The 21,818-nt window shown below is 39.6% G+C and overlaps 1 protein-coding gene across 1 annotated transcript; it reads right to left on the bottom strand.

Moving 5' to 3' along the window:
- Nucleotides 1-6,105: 6,105 nt before the first annotated feature.
- Nucleotides 6,106-18,347, bottom strand: RAB36 (RAB36, member RAS oncogene family; the record flags this gene model as incomplete). Its single annotated transcript, XM_084272124.1, has 10 exons — nucleotides 18,249-18,347; nucleotides 17,003-17,091; nucleotides 14,340-14,405; nucleotides 12,482-12,583; nucleotides 10,907-10,971; nucleotides 10,254-10,305; nucleotides 8,771-8,852; nucleotides 7,079-7,169; nucleotides 6,403-6,522; nucleotides 6,106-6,170 (listed from the first exon to the last, which is right to left on the bottom strand). The coding sequence occupies exons 1-10, from the start codon at nucleotides 18,315-18,317 to the stop codon at nucleotides 6,106-6,108; spliced, it is 801 nt and encodes a 266-aa protein (XP_084128250.1). The 5' UTR covers nucleotides 18,318-18,347.
- Nucleotides 18,348-21,818: the final 3,471 nt, after the last annotated feature.

Consider the following 21,818-nt stretch of genomic DNA (forward strand, 5'->3'; position numbering starts at 1 on the left):
TCCATGCAGGGAAGCCGGAGGCAGCCGACAATCCTCGGAGCAGTCTCTCCTCCCCGTCTCCTTCAGCTTTTGCCGGCCCCAGCCCGCCGCGCACTCGCTACTCTCTCCCCGGCATGACCGATCTCTTTGCTAGCGAACAACAATGCTCCCACCCCGGCGATCCCGGAGCACTTCAAAGTGGGTGGACAAAGGAGCAGGCTCGGGGCGGGGGAGGGAAGGTAAATATCGCCACCCACCCACCCACCTCCTGCCGCTGCCGTCCTGAGCACGGTCCTCAGCGCAGCCACGCTCCCGAGTCCTCGGCTCCGTCCTCCCCTCGCCAGCCCCCGTGTTGTGCTTTCTCTTTCTCTCTCCTCCTCTCCCCCTGCCCCTTTCCCTGTCTCCTCCTCCCGACTATTGTGCTGTCCTCCGGGCGCACACGCTCTCCGGAGCCTCCGCGCAGAGCGGCGAGGCGGCGGCGCGTCCCGCGGCGAGCTCAGCCTCTGCCGCTACCCCTCGGTGCCCCGGCGCCCCGCGCCCCCGCGGGAGCCCCCTCGGCGCGGCAGCGGCTGCCCGCGGCTGCCCATCGCGCGGCCCGGCTCTGGCGGCGGCGCCCCAAATCGCAGCGCTGCGGAAGGGGAGGAGAGGGAAGGAGCCAGGCGCAGCGATTGACACGGCGCTGGGGCCTCTTAAAGGGGCAGCCCGGGCCGGCTGCGGGCGGCCGCGGGACCCGCGGGGCTTGGAGGGAAGGGGGGGCTCGGTCCTGCGCCCTTCCCCTCGGCTGCCGGTGAGACAAAGGCAGAGATCTACACATTGGCGTGCAGGCACAGGCCTGGACATCGCCACACACAGACACGACTGTACCTAAAAGACTGGGCAAGAACGTATCACACACACATCCCTGTGTGCACACGGAGGTATCCATTCTTGTCCATACATCCACGCCCTCATATATTATGTATAAACATCAGCACGTCTCTGTACTCTCTCTTCTGTTCACAGCAATCCTCTCCCCTGAGGCACTGATGCAGCTCACCTTCAAAGGTCATGTTTTCCCCCACTAATGTAAGTGCTGCTTAGCAGTAGGCTTGTCATTCATTCAATCCTTCCTTCCTTGCCAATAAATGACAAGCTGGATTTCCCGAGATGGGCAACTGGGACCCCAGAATCACTGTGATGTTAACAATAAAAGCTGCTTTGTTCAGGCACTAGTCTCGCTTTTGTCCTGTATACTATCCTAGCCCAAGTAACTCAGTGCCATGTCACTGCTCTGGGTGGCAAATAATTTGAACAAAAGTCTGGCTGACAAGTTACTCCTCCTGAAATCACAGTGCATGATCTGTTTAAGCCCTGTATCCTTTCCTTCTGAAATCACAGTACATGATCTGTTTAATCCTTTCCCTACACTAACTGAACCTCTGGAAGAAATGGTAAGAGTAACACCTGACTTTCCATAAGGCCTGCTTAGATAATACAAAAAGTGAAGTACATACCCCTCATATGCCCCACAAACCTGGTTCTTTCATGTCTGTGATGAGGTAGCTTTTCTGGTTTATGTTATTAGAAAAGAAAGTGGAACATAGCCCCAACAAGTACTAAGAATTAAGAACACAAGTCCACAGGAATAGCTCTCTTACCTTTGAAATAGGTAATGTCTCATAATTCATTATAGCCTTTCTCTTCATGCTTTCTTATATGCCAAACAAAATGCTTTTGGCTATTTTCAGACATCTCACAAGTGGCTAATCGTGTACTCAGTTTTGCATAGTTCATCCCTCTTGGTTTTTGTTTCCTGGCTTTAACCTCTTTTCCTGTACTTGTTTCCTCAGCTTTTAATGCAAAACATGCATTAGCTGACCTATATGGAAAATAGATTACAGTGTAAATCATAACAAAATCTGTATGTTTAGCAAATACCTCTAAATCTTTCAAGGAATCTTCATCTTTCAGGTAAGTAAAAAGTCTTTTTAGCACTGACTCTGTTCACAAGCTGTTTGCCTCAGTGCCAGTTCAAACAAAATTCTGATTCACAAAGTATTTATAGTAATATGAAGTTTAAGACTGTACTGGCATGGTTATAATGACAGGTACTTTACATCACAGGGAAAGGGTTCCAAATTCATACATCGCTTCTAATGAACTGTTAGTTACAGGTTTTTTACATCTAGAGGTGGGTTTTTTTGTTTGGGTTCATTTTTCTGACCTCTGCACTCTAGCTCTTAGTAAATAATAATGCTATTAAACACCTGCACCCTCTTTGTCTACTGAGGTACTACAACATCAGAAATTCCAGTGGGAACTGAAGGGATCTCTGAATTCTTGTTGATACTTTGCGCATTCAGCAGCGTGTTATTTCAATAGGACACGACGTTTCGTTACAGCTATGTTGGCAGACACATTCTGTGATGCGAGACTGAGAATCCTGTCATCAAGAGACTCAACTACATACTGTCCAGCACGTACCCTCTGCTGGCCTGGAGGAGATCGCCAAGCCCGTCTCAGTCGAAATAGAACCAGTACTATGTGACCATAGAGCTCCCTCTTCTGGGAAAGCGGAGCCAGTCGGTTTAGGCTTACAACTCGAGCCGTCAGTTCTGAATGGTTTCTTCTGCATGATCCCACATGAGAATCAGAGCTTTTCTGAGAAAAAAAAATGGTAGCGCATAACGAGAGCCTTTTTAAAGAGAAATAAAACAGGATTTCAGATATGGAGGAAACTAAGGAACCATATTTTTGTAGCACAAAGCAGTACTCTGTGGTAGAGTTTGTCAAGGCCAGTAAGTGTTGAGAAAACTCATCCAGTCTAAATCATTCTATAAATCCATAAAAATGGGAACTCCCTTTCTTAGAAGCAAGAAACTGCTGTTCTCTAAACATGAGAACAACCTTCTGACCAAAAAAACAGAGTAAACTGATTAACCACCTCCACTACAAAGTGCAGATTCTGGTACAACTTCAACTTGCCCAAGACTTCATTTTAACTCACATGCTCAGATGATGTGATGCAGAGAGGAGCTTGCAGCATTCATGCATCAGTGTGTGTATTATACTCCCTAGAATGACCTCTAACTATTGATGAAAACCTGAAAAGGCACAGAGGGGGATAGATATATTAACGAAGAATGGAATCCAGTTGTACCACAATGAGACGACCCTGAGCTGGAAACCAACAGGAGTCAAAAAGATCTGCATCATTTGACCTATTAAAATATAAGTAAGTGTCAAATAATCAATCAAAAGACAGAAACATCATCATTAAAAATTAAAAGGAAATTTCTTACTATAAGAGCCTTAGCTTTGCTTGTCTGATGACTGTTTCTTAAACAGCTTTTGATCCATTACCAGTTGTTTTGCTCATAGATATGAATACGCGTTTAAACAAGAATTCATTAACAAATAGCTCTACTTACAAAGACAAGGAAAGCATAGCATCAGTACTTAGTTGGGGAAATTGATTATTACAGTTGCTCTTTAACTTTGCTTCAGACTGCCTCTCTATTTCACTTTTCCAATTTTTCAGCTGCAAATCCACAAGGAAGCTGGCACTGCAACTGTTGCCACGATCACCACGAGGACTCGATCCAGAACAAAACCCACAACTTTAGCCTACCTGTGTTTAGAGTTAATGCAGTTATCCTGACACTGTTTTCCACAGTGTTACAGCTTCTTCAATACCTTAATATCATGGAAATTAAGGATTTTGCGTGCACAGGTAAAACATAGACCAGAAAGAAACATTTAAGAACTTGAAAATTCTTTCCACTATTAGTTCCCTTTGTGCTTTCCCAAGCAATTCATCATTTGCAACATGATCCAAGATTCTTTTCAGATTATTATTAATACTGAGCTCCTTGCAGAGCAAGACTCAGTGGGGCTAAAAACACCACCACCACCCCAAATTAACACACCAAAACACAACCCCAAATCCCTCACCAGAAAAAAAAAAATTCTCAAACCATCCATCATAGAACAGGTGGAGTCAGACCATTGTCAAGAGATGGTTAATGACTGACAGGTTTTTGTTTGTATATGAAGTTTTTGGAGTTTGACAAGATATGAACCAGTAATGACATCAAGCAACCACTAGAAAAAAAACCTGTCCCAGTTGATTTTCCGAGCAACACGGTGGCATCTCTGTTTGTGCACAATAATTGAGCTCAGCAATGAAAGAAACACTTAGGGAGATAATCCTGATCTTTTCTTAGATTTGTTACTGAGTCAGTTTGCAGCTATAAAGACCAACATGCCTGCACTGAAACCTAGCACCTAGCCTAGACAACATGATTTGCTGCAGTAGTGAACCATCCTTTCTACTCCCATTCAAGCTCAGTAAACACGAGGGACCATGACTATGCTGCCTACTCAGTGCAGCACGTGATACAAGCAGAGTGCACATTCGTCATCCTTGTGAAACAGATTTGGGAGATGAACAAATACACAGAACATTATAAGGTCAAAATATTACACATTTGGATAAATAGCTCCTTACATACCCACACACACTCATTTTCTCCACCAAATGCTACATTTGCATCTTTGCCAACACAAGTGGCACAATTGCCAAAGTGAAGATTGCCTGATTGAAAAAAAAAAAAGACACAGAGTTCCTAGGTCATAGAATCATAGAAAGGCATGGGTTGGAAGTGACCCCAAGGTTCACAGAGCTCCAAACCCCTTCCTCTATTCATCATATTCCACAAAGCTGCTCTAACTTCCATCATAAGAAAACAGAAGTAATAAAAATAATGTGTACATCATCTTCTCTCCACTTCTTATTTCTTACGAAACAGGTTGGGGAACAGCAGAGAATCTAAAATACTTTAATTGGGCTCAGTCATTGTCCAAAGAGCAGAACAGCATTGCAAAGCTGTGTTACTGTGATGAAATTCAGTGGTACTCACAGCTAATATCTCCCATTAAACAACGGTTGCAGTTTCTAAAGAACTAGTTGCACAAGACTATGTCAAGATGTATGTGAAAAGGCAAAGCCATGGCAATGGCATTTTTGATCCACACAGCACACCAAGTCACAGCAACGTGTCCAGAAAAGAGGTTCTACTGTAAGCACGTTAGGGCTTAACAAGCATGTTTCCACTTTGGAGGATTCCATCTTTTCCCATGTCTCTAAATCCACGAACACTTGCAAGCCTTTTCACACAATGGCAGTATTATTTCTCTATTATTACTGCTTCTGTTAAGAAGTGGAGCAAATTGTTCCCAGCATCTAGTAATTGAATTATCTTGTCCAGGAAAAGCAGACAGTGTGACTAGGAGTTTAGCACCAATACCAAATCTAACCGTACCAGCTCAGAGTTCCTACCACTGATAGGGATGGATAAATTCATGACTGAGACTCTGTATGGTCCCAGAATCATGTTGCATTACTACAAACAAAAAAAAACCCTGTCAGAATAAAATAAAAATGTTGTCCCTCTTAGCAACGAAGTAGAACTGGAATGTAGACAGTATTCATGGAGATTAATCCAGAGAAGGCTTTTGCATCCTCTTTGGAAGGCAGAATACATGAAATGTAGTTTTTCCATGTCATACACTCACGTGACCATTCTTTCTTAGTTAAGAGAGTGGAAAAGAATAGCATTCTTATCTGGGAAGGTTTTCAAAACGTACTGCTACACCCATTATGTGAAAAGATTTATTTTGGAACAGTTTAAAATATTTGGAATGCTTAAAAGCAAGTCAGAGTTACTTTATACTGTGAGGCAAAAGCATATGGATGGGACCCTCTATTCTCAACTGACATTTCTTTTCTACTCTGATGTGACTTCACTATTTAAGCCCTGTAGAGCATTATCGAAGAACAACATGCTAGAGTTATATAACTTTTGACTACAAGTGTTTCTGGCAGACAGGTGAGCACATGGCACTGGCAATGTCTTCTCACATTAAGACAAAGATCTCATGTCTCCACCAGAGAGAGAAAGGTTTACGTAACAGTTGTATCACCCTGCACAAGTGAGCCTGCAGCAGCAAGGGAACTTCAAGAAAGTTTGTCCTCCCTCATTTCCAAAAACACAACTTCCCAACTCTGGTTTGAGAACTTTCATTGATCCAGGTGCTCTGTGCTGTTCTACAAAGAACCATGGTGCTCACAGAAACAGCTGACAGTTAGCAGCAATTCAGGCTGACTTGAGTGTTTCCTTCTGGGATCTCCATCGTGTTCTTTTCCAGTTCTGTAGGAAAAAAAAAGTTGTAAAATTAATTCACATAAATGATACCACCCAATACTAAGGGCAAACAAAAGCTGAATGCAGCCCCATTCACTCCTGTGTGCTAGAACTCAGGTAGACACTGACACGAATATGCCTGTAGGTGTTTGAAACAGGCTTTAATGCTTGAAAAACCTCCCCAGTCCTTCAGACTGCAAACAAGGAAAATGCACACCAAAAGCAAAACTTAACATACTGATGAGGTTTCCTGTCCCAATTTGGGCCACATTCCCAGCAGCTTTCTCCAGCTCCTTTATCATGGACTGTTCAAAGGCCAAGGCAGCAACTCGGAAAAAGAACTCTCTGACATTTTCCCCTAGGAAACAGGACAAATTCTGTGTTTTTACAACTGTGCAGCAACACAGGAACAAGCATAAAAAGCACATCTGATCTGTCACTGCTCAATAGTGGGACAGAAAAGGCCTCTCTGATAATCTGTCCTCCATTCTGACCAATACAGAGAGAATTTCTCATTTTCTTACTTGGGAATACTGTACCCTGTACTGAACTTTTATTTTAAGTCATTAGCAGAGAGAATTCAGTTTGTGGCATAATCTTTTTTCATTGCTAATGCTGAATAGCAGTGCACATGTGTATTTATGTAACTACCTATGAATTAAACATGCTTAGACATCTCACAGCAGCTCAAGTATTCCTTTCTGTAAACATGACAGTGCAATCACACATACAACTGCTGAAATAAAATCAACTATTTCTAATCCTGAAGTTTCCAATAGCAACAAAAATGCAAGAACAAAAGGGGAAAAAACCCTCACACCTGCATGGGAATAGGGGCATAAAGAACTTTAACTTCCTCCCACTTTAACATAAGCCTTTGTTATGCTATTTTCACATCCTTTACAGTAACTCACCTGTTTTGGCTGAAACCGACCAGTATTCTGCCTGCATCTCATTGGCAAAGCGGATGGCATCTTGCTCTGTCCTTTCACACACAGCATCTGACTGTGTAAATAACATGGAATAATTTTAATATAAGAAATACAGCTGGGCTGGTAATAACATAGAGGTACTGCTAGCACCTATACTGAGATGATTAGGGTTTCCACAGTAGCCTTTCTGGCCTTGCCTTAGAACTCTTGCAATCAGACATGATCACAAGAACATTCAAGTACTAAATACTGCTTTCAAATGCAAGTCTCTAGTCACCTGCCACAGCACTGAAACAAAACAATAGTTAACATGGGTGACCACTGTATCTAACTGTATAGCTGGTATTGGAGCTATAAAGACAACAGCCCAGTGTAAATTCTTGTCATCTAAGCATTCTCAGCAGAAAAACTGAAGGACCTACTAATGACCCTGATTCTTTGGGTTCAACCTTCTCTTTATGTCAGATCCTTTTTTCCACTCCACCTATTTTACTATGCTGTAACACAATGGCCTTCACCCCTTTTTACTCTTTGCTCTTTCTTATCTTTTCTTAAAACTGAAGTTTCTTGCCACTTCAATGGATTTTGCTTTCTTGAACTTAATTTTCAGGTCTTTTCCCCTCTCATTTGTTCTCTGTGATCAATCACATCCATATGTTGCTATTTGCTTTCCATTTCTAGCCCATTTGTGATGAATTATACCAGTCATCTTTGTACAGTTTTCTGTGCATTGCCTTTCAGTGAGGAACCCCTGCACAATAGAAAAGAAACCTAAAAATGTGGAAAGGATGATGTGACATCAGGAGTCAATCCAGCTGGGAAGACACTGGTTTCATATTGAAGTGATACCTGGAACTCACAATCTTTTGCTTTAATCTTGTCTGCCTTTCAGTTGAAGGTAAGAACAGAAACTAATTCACAGTAAGGAATTCTAGCTAAGACTTCAGATCTGTGTCCTCAGAGGTCTGACACATTTAGCTTTTACTGTTACTCAGAAAAAACAGCAAAAGCTACACAAAGTACCAGAAAAACTGACAGACATGCACTTTTCTGGGACTTACTTTCAGTGAATGGTAAGAAACAAACTGCATAAGTGATACTTTGGCAGCTGAGGGAGGGAGTGGAAAATAAATTTTAAAAAAACACCAAGAACCCACCAGCCCAACAACTAAACAGCAGAAGCAGCAAGTCTGTATTGAAATCTTTAAGGAGTGATGGCTAGAGAAAGATTAACACATGACTCAGAACGATACACATTGTATCCTGTTCTTCTGAAAATTATGTCACATTTAATTAAGAAAGAATTCTTCCCTGATCCTGAAGAATGAATACACTGCACCTAAAAAACACAAAACAACAACAAAGCCTTCGAGATCATTAGATCCACTGGGTTTTTTTCTGCCTTTTCAGCTGTTTGTATTTGCTTGAAAAATGTCATGCAAAGAATGGAAGTAGGGATATTTTACTAACTGCCCATTCTTTTTTTTTTCAGAAAGCATCTTCTTAAATTGGTTCTATGTGTGCTGTTCTATTTACCTGTGATCTCCTTTCCTTCTGTTTAGTTTTTTCCCCTCAAGGTCTTTTTCCTCAACAACATTGTGTACAACTTGCAAGGGAAATAACTTGAGGGACTAGGGCAAAACTAATTTCCTTATCTGTATTCAATTTACTTACCACCAAGTCTTTTTTTGTTCCAACTAGAAAAATGAAGCTGGAATCTGGCTCATTCTCCCTCAATGCATCTTCTAGCCACTGTCTGAAATACAAAAGACAAATGAGAGAATCAGCCAGAGGGACTAAGAAATATAGGAGAAAGTGACAGATAATAGGGTCACCAGAAAAGTGAAAGGATGAACTTATGTGAGAGTATCAAAAGCCTTTTTTCTAGGCAGAAAGAGAGCAGGATTTATTCCAACTGCTTTGAATAAATGCTTTCCACTAATGGAAAGTTCAAACATGCCCACTGTTGAGTACAAATTCAACAGTGATTTTAGCACACAGAGAGGATATTTATCGCTATAAAGGAGGGTGCAAAGTTTTTATCAAGATAAGGAATAAGAAAACAAGAAGCAGAAAAAAATATATGAACAACATAGCAGATTTAGATACAAATGGGAATAAAGATGAGTGAAATAATCTATTCAGCATTACAAAACAGCTCCCTAGGAAGGCTGCGTGATTCTTGTCTCATAAGCTTTTATATTTTTGTTACTCTGGCAATCAAGTTCCTCTTGAGTCATCTAACACAAGTCAAGGAGGGAAAGGAGTGTGTGGGAAAGGAGGTTCACAGGCTTCAATTATTTTCAGCCAAGCAGAGACACTAATATATATATTATTTTACAAAGTCCTATGTAAATGAGCTAAGTACCACAGCAGTAGTCTAAGGAAATAGTCTAATCCACGTTGAAATAAGACAGAGTACAGGTTGTAAGGAAACATGTACCTGCATTACAGTCACAACAGTGTGTTAGAGATACATACACTCTGAGCTGGTGACAACAATGTGGATCATAGATCCACGTAGGGTTTTGCAGCCTGCACTAAGAGCAAAACAAGTTTACTCATAAAAATTAGCATGCTGTTGTAACCAAACCATTACAAGTACCCGAACCAGTAAATTTAGCTGTATCTACATATATTTGCAGGTTTTTCTCTCTTCTCTTTTTGACAGCTTCTTTCTCAACAGAATCAGTACAGAAACTAGAGAAAGTAAGTCATTTCAGGCTAGCAGTTTACCTAAAAAACGAGAGGCTCTTAAGACATTATGCATGACATGCATCTCATCGATTTCACTATTTACATTAGATGCCAACCTGTTTATAGCTAATGGAGGGGAAAAAAACAATCAACACATTTTGGGAGTGCACTTCACCTCTTCTTGCATGTCTAGTTTTGGAAGGATAAAGCTCTTAATGAAGTGCCTTTTCCTATCCACCGAGTACAAGTGAAGTTATGGGTAAGTAGTTTGCATTTATATTTGCATTTTTAAAAGAAAAATCCCACCCTACACAATCCAAAAAGCAACTGTCATTCTTCATTTCTTAGCCCAATAGAAAACACACTCACAATCCAGCAAGTTCTCAGCAACACAGCCATCCAAGGCAAGTAAACCAGCTGTAAAAGCTTTAAGGGATAAGCCAAAAATACGGACACTTACTTGGTGTGATCTAAAGTCTGGATATCAGCCAGATCAAACACTGTTATTATAACTGCAATAAAAGTCAAGAACAGAAAAAAGTTAGAAAGTGTATAAGAGGTCTCTCCAACCCATTTTGTTAAACAGACAGAATGCTTACGTATAAAGTGCAAGAGCAGATTCAACAAAGGAGATGGAAGACTAACCATTTGCTCATTCCCCTCCCTTCTCCAGCACCCAGTTAGCCTGAAATCCTGTCTTCTACCTTATTGACTATTTGTCCATAGTCTGCAGTCTATAGCACTATTACTCCTTTTATCTTGCAACCATTTCAATTCCTGCAGAAATTGTCTTTACCAAAAGGAATGCAAGAAGTCTTCCCTTCTAACTTCAGCAATAATCTTACCCAAACCCAAATTCTTCTCCCCCTAGAGACAAGCACCAATTTTTATCACTGCACTGTCAGAACATTCAGACTTGCAGGTGTGACAAAGTATCAATTCATGAACTTTAGTACATTGTCTCCAATACTGGACAATCCATCCCACCATGCTCTGCCTACAGGTACCTTTCAAGGAAGACCACACAACACACGCATGTTGTGCACATATGTATGCTTCCCTATGAAGTACAACCTTCTGTCACTGTTAGGATCAAATTAATATTGTTCTCACCCTCTGCTCCTCGGTAGTAAGCAGATGCAATGCACTTGAACTTTTCCTGACCTGCTGTGTCCCATCTGTGCAATGGGGAGGGGGGGAAAGAAATTTCAGGTTAATGAAACCCAGTGCAACCTAAGTAAACATGCTAATGAAGCAGCAGACTGGTACAAGTTGGAGAAGAATGTGATACCAAAGAAGTGCTACCATCTGGAGCATGTTATTCATTAACTACTGAGAGAAATACAGTAAAGCTCTATTATTTAATGAAGACATTTGAACTCTGCTTTTATCGTTTGTTTTTTAAATACTGGTTATTTTTGAGACAATTCAAACATGCATCTCTTCTGCATGGTAATACCCCTTTTTTAAACACAGTTTTCCTCATCTATGCCATTTGCTTGTATTTCTAGGGCAAGCTAATTTTGAGAGTTTTCTGTGCTAATACTAGCTAAATCCTACATTAGCATATAGAAGAATGTTGCAATTGCTAGATATCGCTACTGCCAGCACTACAGAGGTTGGGGGCTTTGTTATGGCAGTCACAGACATTTGCAAGTTTATCTTGTATGGAAACCTCTCAGCAAGAGGGGGCACTAGTGCTTATTGTGTTGAAATGTTCTACCCAGCCCCTGGAGATTCAGCAAGTAATGCAGCCTGATGTTTAGTAGCTCAGGAACCTTATTGCTTCAGCTGGCAAAATACAGATACATCAGGCTACAATTATTCAAGGAACTTGAATTCCAAAGGACGGTGCCCAGCAGAACTGTCCAAACCACAATGGCACTAAAATCAGTGGGAAGAGGATTTCCAAGTGTTTTTCAGTACATCCCACTAACCATCTCTTTACATCAATGACATCTCACAAAAAACTGTTCCCGAGTGGAAAGGCTTTGTTAAGATTCACGTACTAAAATACCTCATGCAAATCATCTTATTTCTGCTCTAGGTTGTACTACAGAATAGGTGATTCAATAATGCCCTCTGCAGAACAACATTGCTAGCCACTGGAAATACCTCAGCAGAAGCAAAGCAGGTGAGAGAAGGTCCACTACTCTCAAAAACAAAGCTGAAAATCAAAGATTTCAGGTTCACTTTCTAAAAAAACCCATTAAAGTCTATGATTTGGGGAAAATTAATTATTCCCTACCAGATACTGAAATCATTGGACACCTTACCAGTTACAGGAATAAAACTCCCAGAGCCAAGTTCCGTGCTCATTGTGCCTACTAAAATCAAATAGACAGGATGGTCTAACAGTAGACCTGGGCAGAGGCTGTGGCAAAAGCTTTCACTGCTCTTTCAAGAAATATGACCAAAAAAAAAGTCAGAACTCCACTGAAATGGCGCAAAACATCCAAGATGAATTTTCACTGACAAAAACTGAACATTTTTTAGGGATGAGAAATCCAAGACAGTAATTTTTACTAAAACTGCAAGTACAGATACAAAACTTGTTTTCCAGATGACACTTTGTGCAATTTTATTATTTAAAAAAAATAAAATCTTTATTCCACTAGTGCCTGCGGTAATAGAAGCTCTGCTGAGATTTTACTCTGCACAGTACTTAAGCACATTGTTTCAACTTACATCTGGAGATTGTATGGTATTCCAATTACTTCAAAACGTTCAATTTCAAAATCCACTCCAATGGTTGCTTTATAGTCTCGGTCAAAATTATCTTTACAGAATCTGCAATAAAAAAAGGGGGACTAAATACTAGTAACACCCAGCTACAAAGAACTGCAAAACTAATACTATCTAAGTTATATTATTGAGGAAAGGAATTAACTGTGGAGTGGCTAGACATTGCAGAAGCATATATAAAGCCATCAAGAAACTAATTTAAAAAGGAGATACCACGTAACAAACTAAAAAACTGTCCTGGTTTCAGCTGGAATAGAGTTAATTTTCTTCCTAGTAGCTGGTATAGTGCTGTGTTTTTGATTTAGAATGAGAATCATGTTGATAACAAGACTGATGTTTTAGTTGCTGCTAAGTAGGGCTACACTATATTAAGGACCTTTCAGCTTCCCATGTTCTGCACAAGCAGTTGGGAGAGGACACAGCCAGGACAGCTGTCCCCACATGACCAAAGGGATACTCCATACCATATGACACCATACTCTGTATAAAAAGCAGTGGGAAGAAGAAAGCAGGGAGGGGACACATTCACAGTGATGGAACTTGGCTTCCTAAGTAACCATTAGGCACAAGAGTCCTGCTTTCCTGGAAACAGCTGAACACCAGCCTGATGGGAAGTAGTGAATGAGTGCCTTGTTCTGCTTTTCTGGTGGGAGTAGCTTTTGCTTCACTTATTAAGTTGTCTTTATCTCAGCCCATGAGTTTTCTCACTTGTACTCTTTCAATTCTCTCCCCATCACACCTGAGGTGGGTGTGAGAGGCTCTGGGGTGCTTATTTGCTGGCTGGGTTTAAACCACGACAAAACCACGTTTAGTAAACTCTCAGGATGAGAATCAGAATAACATATATTATAGTTTTAGTTACAAGGGAATATATTTTGGGTCATTAATAATGTCATAAATAGTGACCCAAATGATTAATCAATACAATTAAAAATTACCATATCTAGTTAAAAATGTAGTAGAGATAATAAAATGCAAACATAGAAAGCTGTGTATGACAATAGATACAAGCTACAGAAATTCAGTGATCTATTCACTGGATTTAGACAGAAAAATAAGGCCTGGTTTTAATATCTCGTGAAGAGTCAAATAACTATTCTTTAAGGCATTCTGCATTTTATCTCCATTATTTTATAAGCTATGGAAAAACCTGAGCTGCTTCTACAGCCACACAACTGTAGAAATGAGTACAGGTTCCCACATAAGCATGACTTAAATGTTTCAGTGAACAACCATACAAGTAAGGAGAAAACATAATGCCAAGACTCAGACAATAGAAAGATTTTTTTCTATTTGTTTGTACCTTCTGATTGTTTAACCTTTAGACTGGATTTCTTGTGGAAACAGACTTGATTTCTTAAGAAAACACTGTATCAAATTTGACTGGATAAAAACAATTCAGAATATAACATATACCAATTGAAGATCCAAAGCATGACTTCCGGTGTTGGTATAGCAAGTCTGTCTCACACTATAGAATTTGGTTTGTCTTTAATTATCTAAGAACAGAACCATCAAGTACTACTCTGAATGGACAGGAATTAAAACATTGGAACATTTAGACATTAGGAAAAAGTTCTTAATGGAAAGGGTTGTTGGGCATTGGAATAGGCTGCCCAAGGAGGGGGCTGAGTCACCATCCCTGGATGTATTTAAAAGATGCGTGGACAAGGTGGTCAGGGATAGGGTTTAGTAGAGGACAAATACAGTTGGACTCAATCTCAAAGGTCTTTTCCAACCTGGTGATTCTGTGATTTGTTTGCGAAAGTAGAATCAAGCCATCTGCTGAGATATGTTGTACCTGTTGATAAGGCTGGTTTTCCCAACATAGAGGTCTCCTACCACAACAACTTTGGATATTTTCAGCCTGTTACAAATATATTAGAAAACATTAGATGTTTTTAGTAAAACTTTCAACACACTCTAGAAAATTTTCTTTAGATCCTAAATTGTAGTGATGAGCACACGTATCTGTGAGTCAGATGAGTACATGTGACTCCAGTTTACCTAAATGCTGCAGGATCAGTGTCTTAAATTGTAAGAAAGAACAAGAAAGTCACCAAAAAACCCTCCAACCTCTACAGCAGAAAAGGTCCATTTCTTACTCTGCAATTATTTTTTCTTAAATATAATCCAGTGGGACATAAATTCTATTCTAGTAAAATTGCTTTGACTACAAGTATATACATTTGGCAATTTGCACAGAAGACCAGAGTATCTGCATCCTTTTAATTAAGATTAATCACAAGTTTCTCATTGAATTTAATAGTACAAATCAAATCCTAAATGCAGAAACTAGAAATTGTTGATAAAAAAACCCAAAACAGTACAGAATTTGTGTCTTAGAAAAGAAACATAAAACCCCACGTGGTTAGAGCCAATACATTTTCTGACTAACTGGAACAATATTAATCTGAGGCTGGCTTCAGGCAAATTATCCTCTTTGCTCTGGGTCCTCCCACAGAATACAGCAGATGGGCTTCAGGTGACTCAGCCTGCATTCTTAGAATTGAAATGTAATGTGTCTTTTAGGAGGTACAGGTGCATAAGTGTATTTGTTGACATAAACTTGGATTGACAGCTCCTGCACACAGGCTACAAAAATGGCTTGAGAGGTTTAACATTCTTTGTATCAAAGAATGGCTTTTAAACAAAGGAATTAATCTTCTGTTGATGCTATTTCTGGTTATATCAGGCTGCCATGTGATGCTGAATCCAAGTTATCTATATTCTACAAAGTCCAACTCTTGACTGGTACACTGCATGACTAATATTTGGGGAAAAAAAGAAGGTATTTTTGTGCCACTCAACACTAATTGGGTTGCCACAGGTCCCTAAGCCACTGACCTGTCTCTGCCTGATCAACTGTTACTGAGAAAATACTGAATAAAATCAACAACATTAAGTGATGACTTCGTGGTGTGTGTGTTCTATTAATTCATACTGGGGGGAAAAAAGCCTCCCCAGATTTAACAATTTAACACATTGATGGAATATCAAGGAATTTTTAAATAAAGCCATTAGCTGCTGAATTTCTCAGACTACCTTTCCACACAGAAATATTCCACTACTTGGGATAACAGAAAAGGAAGATAATGGTTATTCCTGTCAGTTACTGTACAAAACACTCAGTTGCTTGTCCCTCCTACCCCTGCCTCAGAAAAAAAAATGACCTAATAATAATCATATCTAGAGACCAGTGACAGGAAAGTGGCTTAATTTTCTTCTCAAAGCCAAAATGTAAAACTTTTTAGCTATAATCTGTTACCAGGATAACTGAACTGGAGAGCTGGTTTACTCTGGAAATAAAAACTCAAATAGATCTTGGTCACAGAGAGGAAAAAAGCCTCAATTCACTGAAGCAGGCATTGCAAGCAAAATCATCCAAATTCTTGTAAGAAATTTAGATGAAACTAAGATAGCAAATGATATTCAAAAAAAGCAATAAACTCTCTGATGTCTCTCAGGGAAAAATATTTTGGCTTTAACTTCTTTTAGAAAGACTCTCCAGTGAAATGAATAAAAAGTTTTGCTTAAAGATGGATATCATAATAAGTCTCATCATCATCAACAACTCCAGATTTGAAAGAATAGTGAGCTAATTGCCATTATCCATAGAAGCTCTACTTTATGAAAGATCCTTCACAGTGCAACACAGCAGCATTTATCACTAAAGCATGCAGCTATTTATTTTAACTGAATAGTGATGATTTCTAACACAGTTTAGCCTTTTTGCCTTGCTTCAGGAATTAAATCAGTAAAACTAACAGCCCTGAGAGAGGTGATGTGGAAAAAATCCCCAACAAAAGAAACCACAACTTAAAGAACATTACAAGGACATAAAGCAGGTTATATAGATTTTTCAACATCATATACTTACCAGAATTTTGTTCCAGTTTTAAGGAAACATTTAAGACAACTTCTCAGCATGAGCATTTCTAAAAGACTAAAGCTAGATTCTTATGCATTCCAAGCAACTTACAATTACTCTATGCTTATATGCACCCCACAAATCACATATTAACTGCTCACTTGGAACATGAGAGAATACAGCAAAGCTAGATCTGCTCTACTCCTTATAGCTACTCTAGAATTTGTTGCCATGCTGACTTGCATGTGCAAAATTCAACAGTAATTTTGAACAGTCAATTAATCTTTTGAACTAAGAGTTCAGTTCAAAGTTGCTGTACAACTATTTATTGCTAAAAAAGGACCCTATTTTTTCACCACTACTTATGCCAGTAGCAAAAGCATCTTTGACACTCACAGGAAAAAGAGATACTTCATTCATTTACTGTCAAACAGGTCAGAGAACTGTCATATGCATGGGCTTAGCTGCCTTGAAATAATACCAGAGTAAAAAAAAAAGATGAGGAATGAGGGAGGAAAAGCATGTGAATGAAGCAGGCTATAAAGAGTTTAAAATACTTACTTAATTTCAGACTTGGCTTAATACTAACTTACCCACTTGTTCCAGTGCTCTGCTGACAAGCAGTTCTGACCTGCTCATGGAAATGCTCTTTGAACTGCAGACAGGCTTCAGGTGTGTACCACTGAAAATAGGAGAAAGCAGCTACTGGGATAAGTTACCTGATGTCTGCTTTGCAAGAAGTCACATCAGCAAGGAAAAAAACAGATGAGAAGATTAATTCAGAGTTTGTCAAGCCCAGGGATACCCTGGGCATAAGAAAGGGAAAGCTTTGGCTAGAAGGCAGTAAGGCTTCCCCACACTTATATTTTTAAGATCTTGTTTGGACGGTGACATCATTTAACCACCTTTCTGGGTGTCAGCAGACACCGGCTAAACTTTCAGCATCAAATACATTTTCTTGTTATTCTGTACAGTAACAAGTAGATTACTGGGATAATTTAAGGTAAGACACACAAGACAAACACAGGTGGGAGCATATCACTAGCACATCATTATTAATACAGTCTTTTATTCATGTGAGCCACTGTCTTTATTACTAGGTTTAATTAGGCATGACTTAAAAATAAGGAAAACTTATTTTAACTCATATTTGCTTAAAGTAACTGTGGTAGATTTCATAAAGATAAAGCAAAATATGTGGCTGAGATCAAGCATGGAAAAAACTCTAACACCCTTAAAGGGATCTTTTCAACAACTGAAAAAACAGAATGGTAATTCCTTGTCCTTCCCTGTCCTCAATTCTTCCATTATACTTCAAGTACAAAACTCCAAGGGCATGAATGATCTTTCCTGTCTGTGCTTCTACAGCATCTATTACATTTGATCTACTGTATGACTCAGATTCGTAATACAAACAGAAAATTAAAATTGCCTCCAATTCTTCAGCAAAATCCTCCATATAGATCTAATTAGGCTTTTTGCATATTTAATATCAGCCATGCTTCTTATTTCCCCTTGGTGTAGGAACACCAAGCATGTAATTACATTAGCATGTAATTATTAATGTTTGGCTGAAATAACAAGATACCTATTACAAGATAACACTTTTGTGGCAAGAGTCACTTTCTGTAAAGGTTAAAAGAAGAAATAAGGATTTTTTTATTGAAGATATCAGCAATGAATGGGAATATGAGGTCACATTCACCTTTGGACAAAATCCTTAACCAACTTATTTAGCAGAATCTACCAACTGTACATTAAACACTATAAGCACGAGGGAAAGATAGCTCAATGTGGCAGAAGTTACATATTGTACCCAGAGGAATAAAGAATGCTTACCTTGGGAAACTGGGAGATTACTCTGTCCCTACTAACTGGTGGAATCAAATGCATTAGGTTGGACTTCATCCTCCAAATTCAGTTAAATTCTATGAGACAGGAAATACATAAAGAGAGACACAGTATTCAGGAATTGGCTTGATACAGGGAAAATGTCATTAAAAGTATTAACAGTTCTTACAGACTCAACTTTTTTTTCTTTCAGTAGTTCTGACAGTTCTTTGACTTCATTTGCCTTAAAACACCCCCCCGGTGTAACAGGTGTGTACAGCTGTAGTAGCAAATAGTGGCTTTCTATAACTACAAGGCACCAACTATAATTTCATCAGAGGGCAGAGAATTGTTCTCTTAACATAAGCACTTGCAGTTTAGCTCTCAAAGGCTTTTGCAGTGTTTAATTTAAAAAACATGCTTATCATTGTTTGAAATGATATGAATAAATGTGATGGAATACCAGATTTCCTTCGGTCAGAGGAAACAAGGTGGAAAGATGAAGCTGCCACATTTCTTGGCACAACATCAAACTCTCATCCAAGATCAGCTCAGAAAGAATGAAATCACTAGATTGACTTGGAAGAAGAATAATGTTCACATGAATATCACAAATGCATTTAGATATCCCACTTGAGACGTATCAATTTGGTTATGCAATGAAACCTCGTGGGTTGCTGGGGGAGGGGACCCTTATTAGGGTACCGATTTCTTACTGGCATTCAAAAGTATGTTTCTAATAAGAACATGTAGCAAAGTGTAAGGAAGACTCACCGTGCAGCAGCTGATGCAGCAGGATCCCAGCCACACAAACAGCTCAGCCTGCTGCTACGTGGCCATAGCAACAGGCTTGCAACACTTCCCTTCCTCCCTTTCTTTTCCAGCTCGAGAAGGCGGAGTTGGAGTAATCTAACTATACGTAGGGCCCTAGTTTTAAAAGAACAAACTGGTTTTAGTGGCCATACAGATTCCTTTGAACAGTAAGTGCTCCTTAATAAAGAAAATGGTCCACTAGTCCTGTATAACAAAATAGTTGTGTTTTCTGCAAAGTAGTTTGTATACATGGGTAATATGAGCAGGAAAAGGAACTACTGGAGTGGGGGACTGTTACAGTGCTAATATTAACCATCGTTGCTGTTAGGAAGGCATTCCTAAGGGATTTTTTCAAAATTTCTACTTTATTTCATCTCAGTCAGGATGTGCATGTCAGCAATGTGGCATTCTGAATTATTAAATGTCTTTCAAGTCATTAGTTATCTTGCTGTCTAACATACCAAACACGGAAGACAAGAAGGAAGAACTCACATACCTCTTTTGTAGTGTGCAAGTATTGTTAATGAATTTGTTAGTTTAGACAGCACTTAGTATTATAGATTGCAATTTAGGATGTTAAAAGACTTTGTTATTTATTTCATTATGATTTACATTTCAGGACAAAAGAAAGCTCTCAAATTCTACTGGTCATATTTTGGTAACACTGGAACAGGCTTGGACCAGTGAATATCCAGGAGACAAATGCCTCCCATTCCTGCAGCAGACTGAAAAATGTTAAGGGCAAAACAACGTGGACAAGAAATTTTACACAAGCGTATAACAAAAACATTTACAGGTTTTTTTTTTTACAATATTCAATTAAATTGCTAGTCCAGTACTTAAAGTTAACGTTTTGCTCTCTTTTGTGGAGGAATTTCTTTTAAATCACTTCAGGCCTTTATGTGATCTCAACCATACCAAAACACCCACTTCTCCCACAGAATCCAGATTTGCAGCTGATGGGTCTGTTGCCAAAAAAGGTGACACTACAGTATTTATTACCATATGCATTGCTCTACTTACCAGGCTAGTTGTGACCATGTAAAACTAGAGGGATCTAGACCCCTTTTTTGGTGGGCTCCTGCCCTTTTGTCTGTCAAGTTTGAATGACTTTACCGCAACATTACTGTCTTAATAATGTTCTAATAATAAAAAAAGAAAAACACTGCCAGTTTGTAAGTCTCAAATGCTCCATTGTTTTCTCCATATTGTCCTAGTTTCAGTGCATCACATTCTAAGCATGTCAAATTCTGTGGGGTGTAGGCTGACTCACTGCTCATCTCCTAGAGCTCTTTCACAAACTAAGCTATCAGAAAAAAAAAAACAGAAAACCAATCCAACAACCTCAGTGAATCTAAAGTACAGGAGGGACCAAGGCAATCAAACAGAAACATTTTAAATTTGAGAGGTCATCTTCACTTACATTTAGCACATTTAATCTGTATCTCACACACACATATCCCATTTTATCAAATCAACACCATAAGAGGATAAAGATCAATTATTTAAGAAATAGAAAGCTGCTAAAAAGACTGAGAAAGATTGGCACGGAGACAAAGATTTTCTCTTCTTACAGAGCTGAAGGGGATTCAATCACTAGGGAGGACTAGGAAGATAGTGTCTCCATGGCATCACAACCCTCCTTACATCAACACTGCACCAGCAGATTCTGTGGACAAAGAATTTGAGGAAGGCATTCAGAAGCTGTACATAAAATAAGTTAATGTCATGACCACTAGCCAAAATCAGTATTTCAAACTGTGGTGAAAGACAAGACAGAACAACTTATGCCAAAAGGGTAAGAGCAGCGTTAATGCTGAAGGATAAGAGAAGTCTCTGATCTTCCACCCCTTCTACACTGAGGAAAGTTCACTGTCTTCCTATTAAAACAGGATGAAACTTTGCAAATATATAGTTAGTGGAAGTCAAACCTAATTTGTGGGAAAAAAACCCTCTATTTTAAATAGTCTGCTGTAAAATACTGCAGAAAAATAAATCCTTTCCAGAAAATACTTTTATAAAGTAGCAATTTTTCCTTTTATGGATTTTGAAGATCAACAAACCGGAACTTATTCCTGTGGTGTGTTTTAATCCGGCTGATCTGAATGACTTTGGCTTTGTAAAATCCAGTTTAAGAACTTTGATTATTATAACTGTTACTCAAACATAATGAAAAACATCTCAATGGTTTATCTATCTGCACTGAGTACTAACCTTTTATAGTACAAGCTATTCAGAACAAACCAGCTTATGTTTATAATGTTTATAAAATTAACAAGGTCCCCCCTTAGTCTTCTTTTCTCCAGGCTGAACAGTCCCAGAATGTAATTACATAAAACTATGGGATGATAAGGAAACCCTTGCTACACATTCTAGCTGCTAACAGTGACATTCTTGAAAAGACTAGGAAACAAACAGTAGTCCAAAGTCACTGAGGTCCCTTCAACCCCTGCACCTCAGGGCACTCACCTGCTCTATCTCGCCATTAACTCAACCGCCATTTTGTTCTATCTGATGATTTGGGGGGTTTTGGGGTTTTTTTTTCCCCTATTTTGTTCAACAGAAATTACTTAAAAACCAGGGGGCAAGAAAAGAGCTTCCCTCCAAGCTTTGGCAGAGAGGGTAAGACGAGCTCCACACCGCAACCCCTCAGCAGCGCCTCACCATCGCCTCCTCACACGCTCCCTCCCGGGTCGCGCCACCCCACAGCCGCGCCCGCAGCCCCACGTTTGCGGCGGCCCCGGCCTCCGATTCACCAACCGCGCC

This window comes from Gallinula chloropus (genome assembly GCF_964237585.1).
Source record: "Gallinula chloropus genome assembly, chromosome: 17".
In the NCBI taxonomy this organism is placed as follows: Eukaryota; Metazoa; Chordata; class Aves; order Gruiformes; family Rallidae; genus Gallinula; species Gallinula chloropus.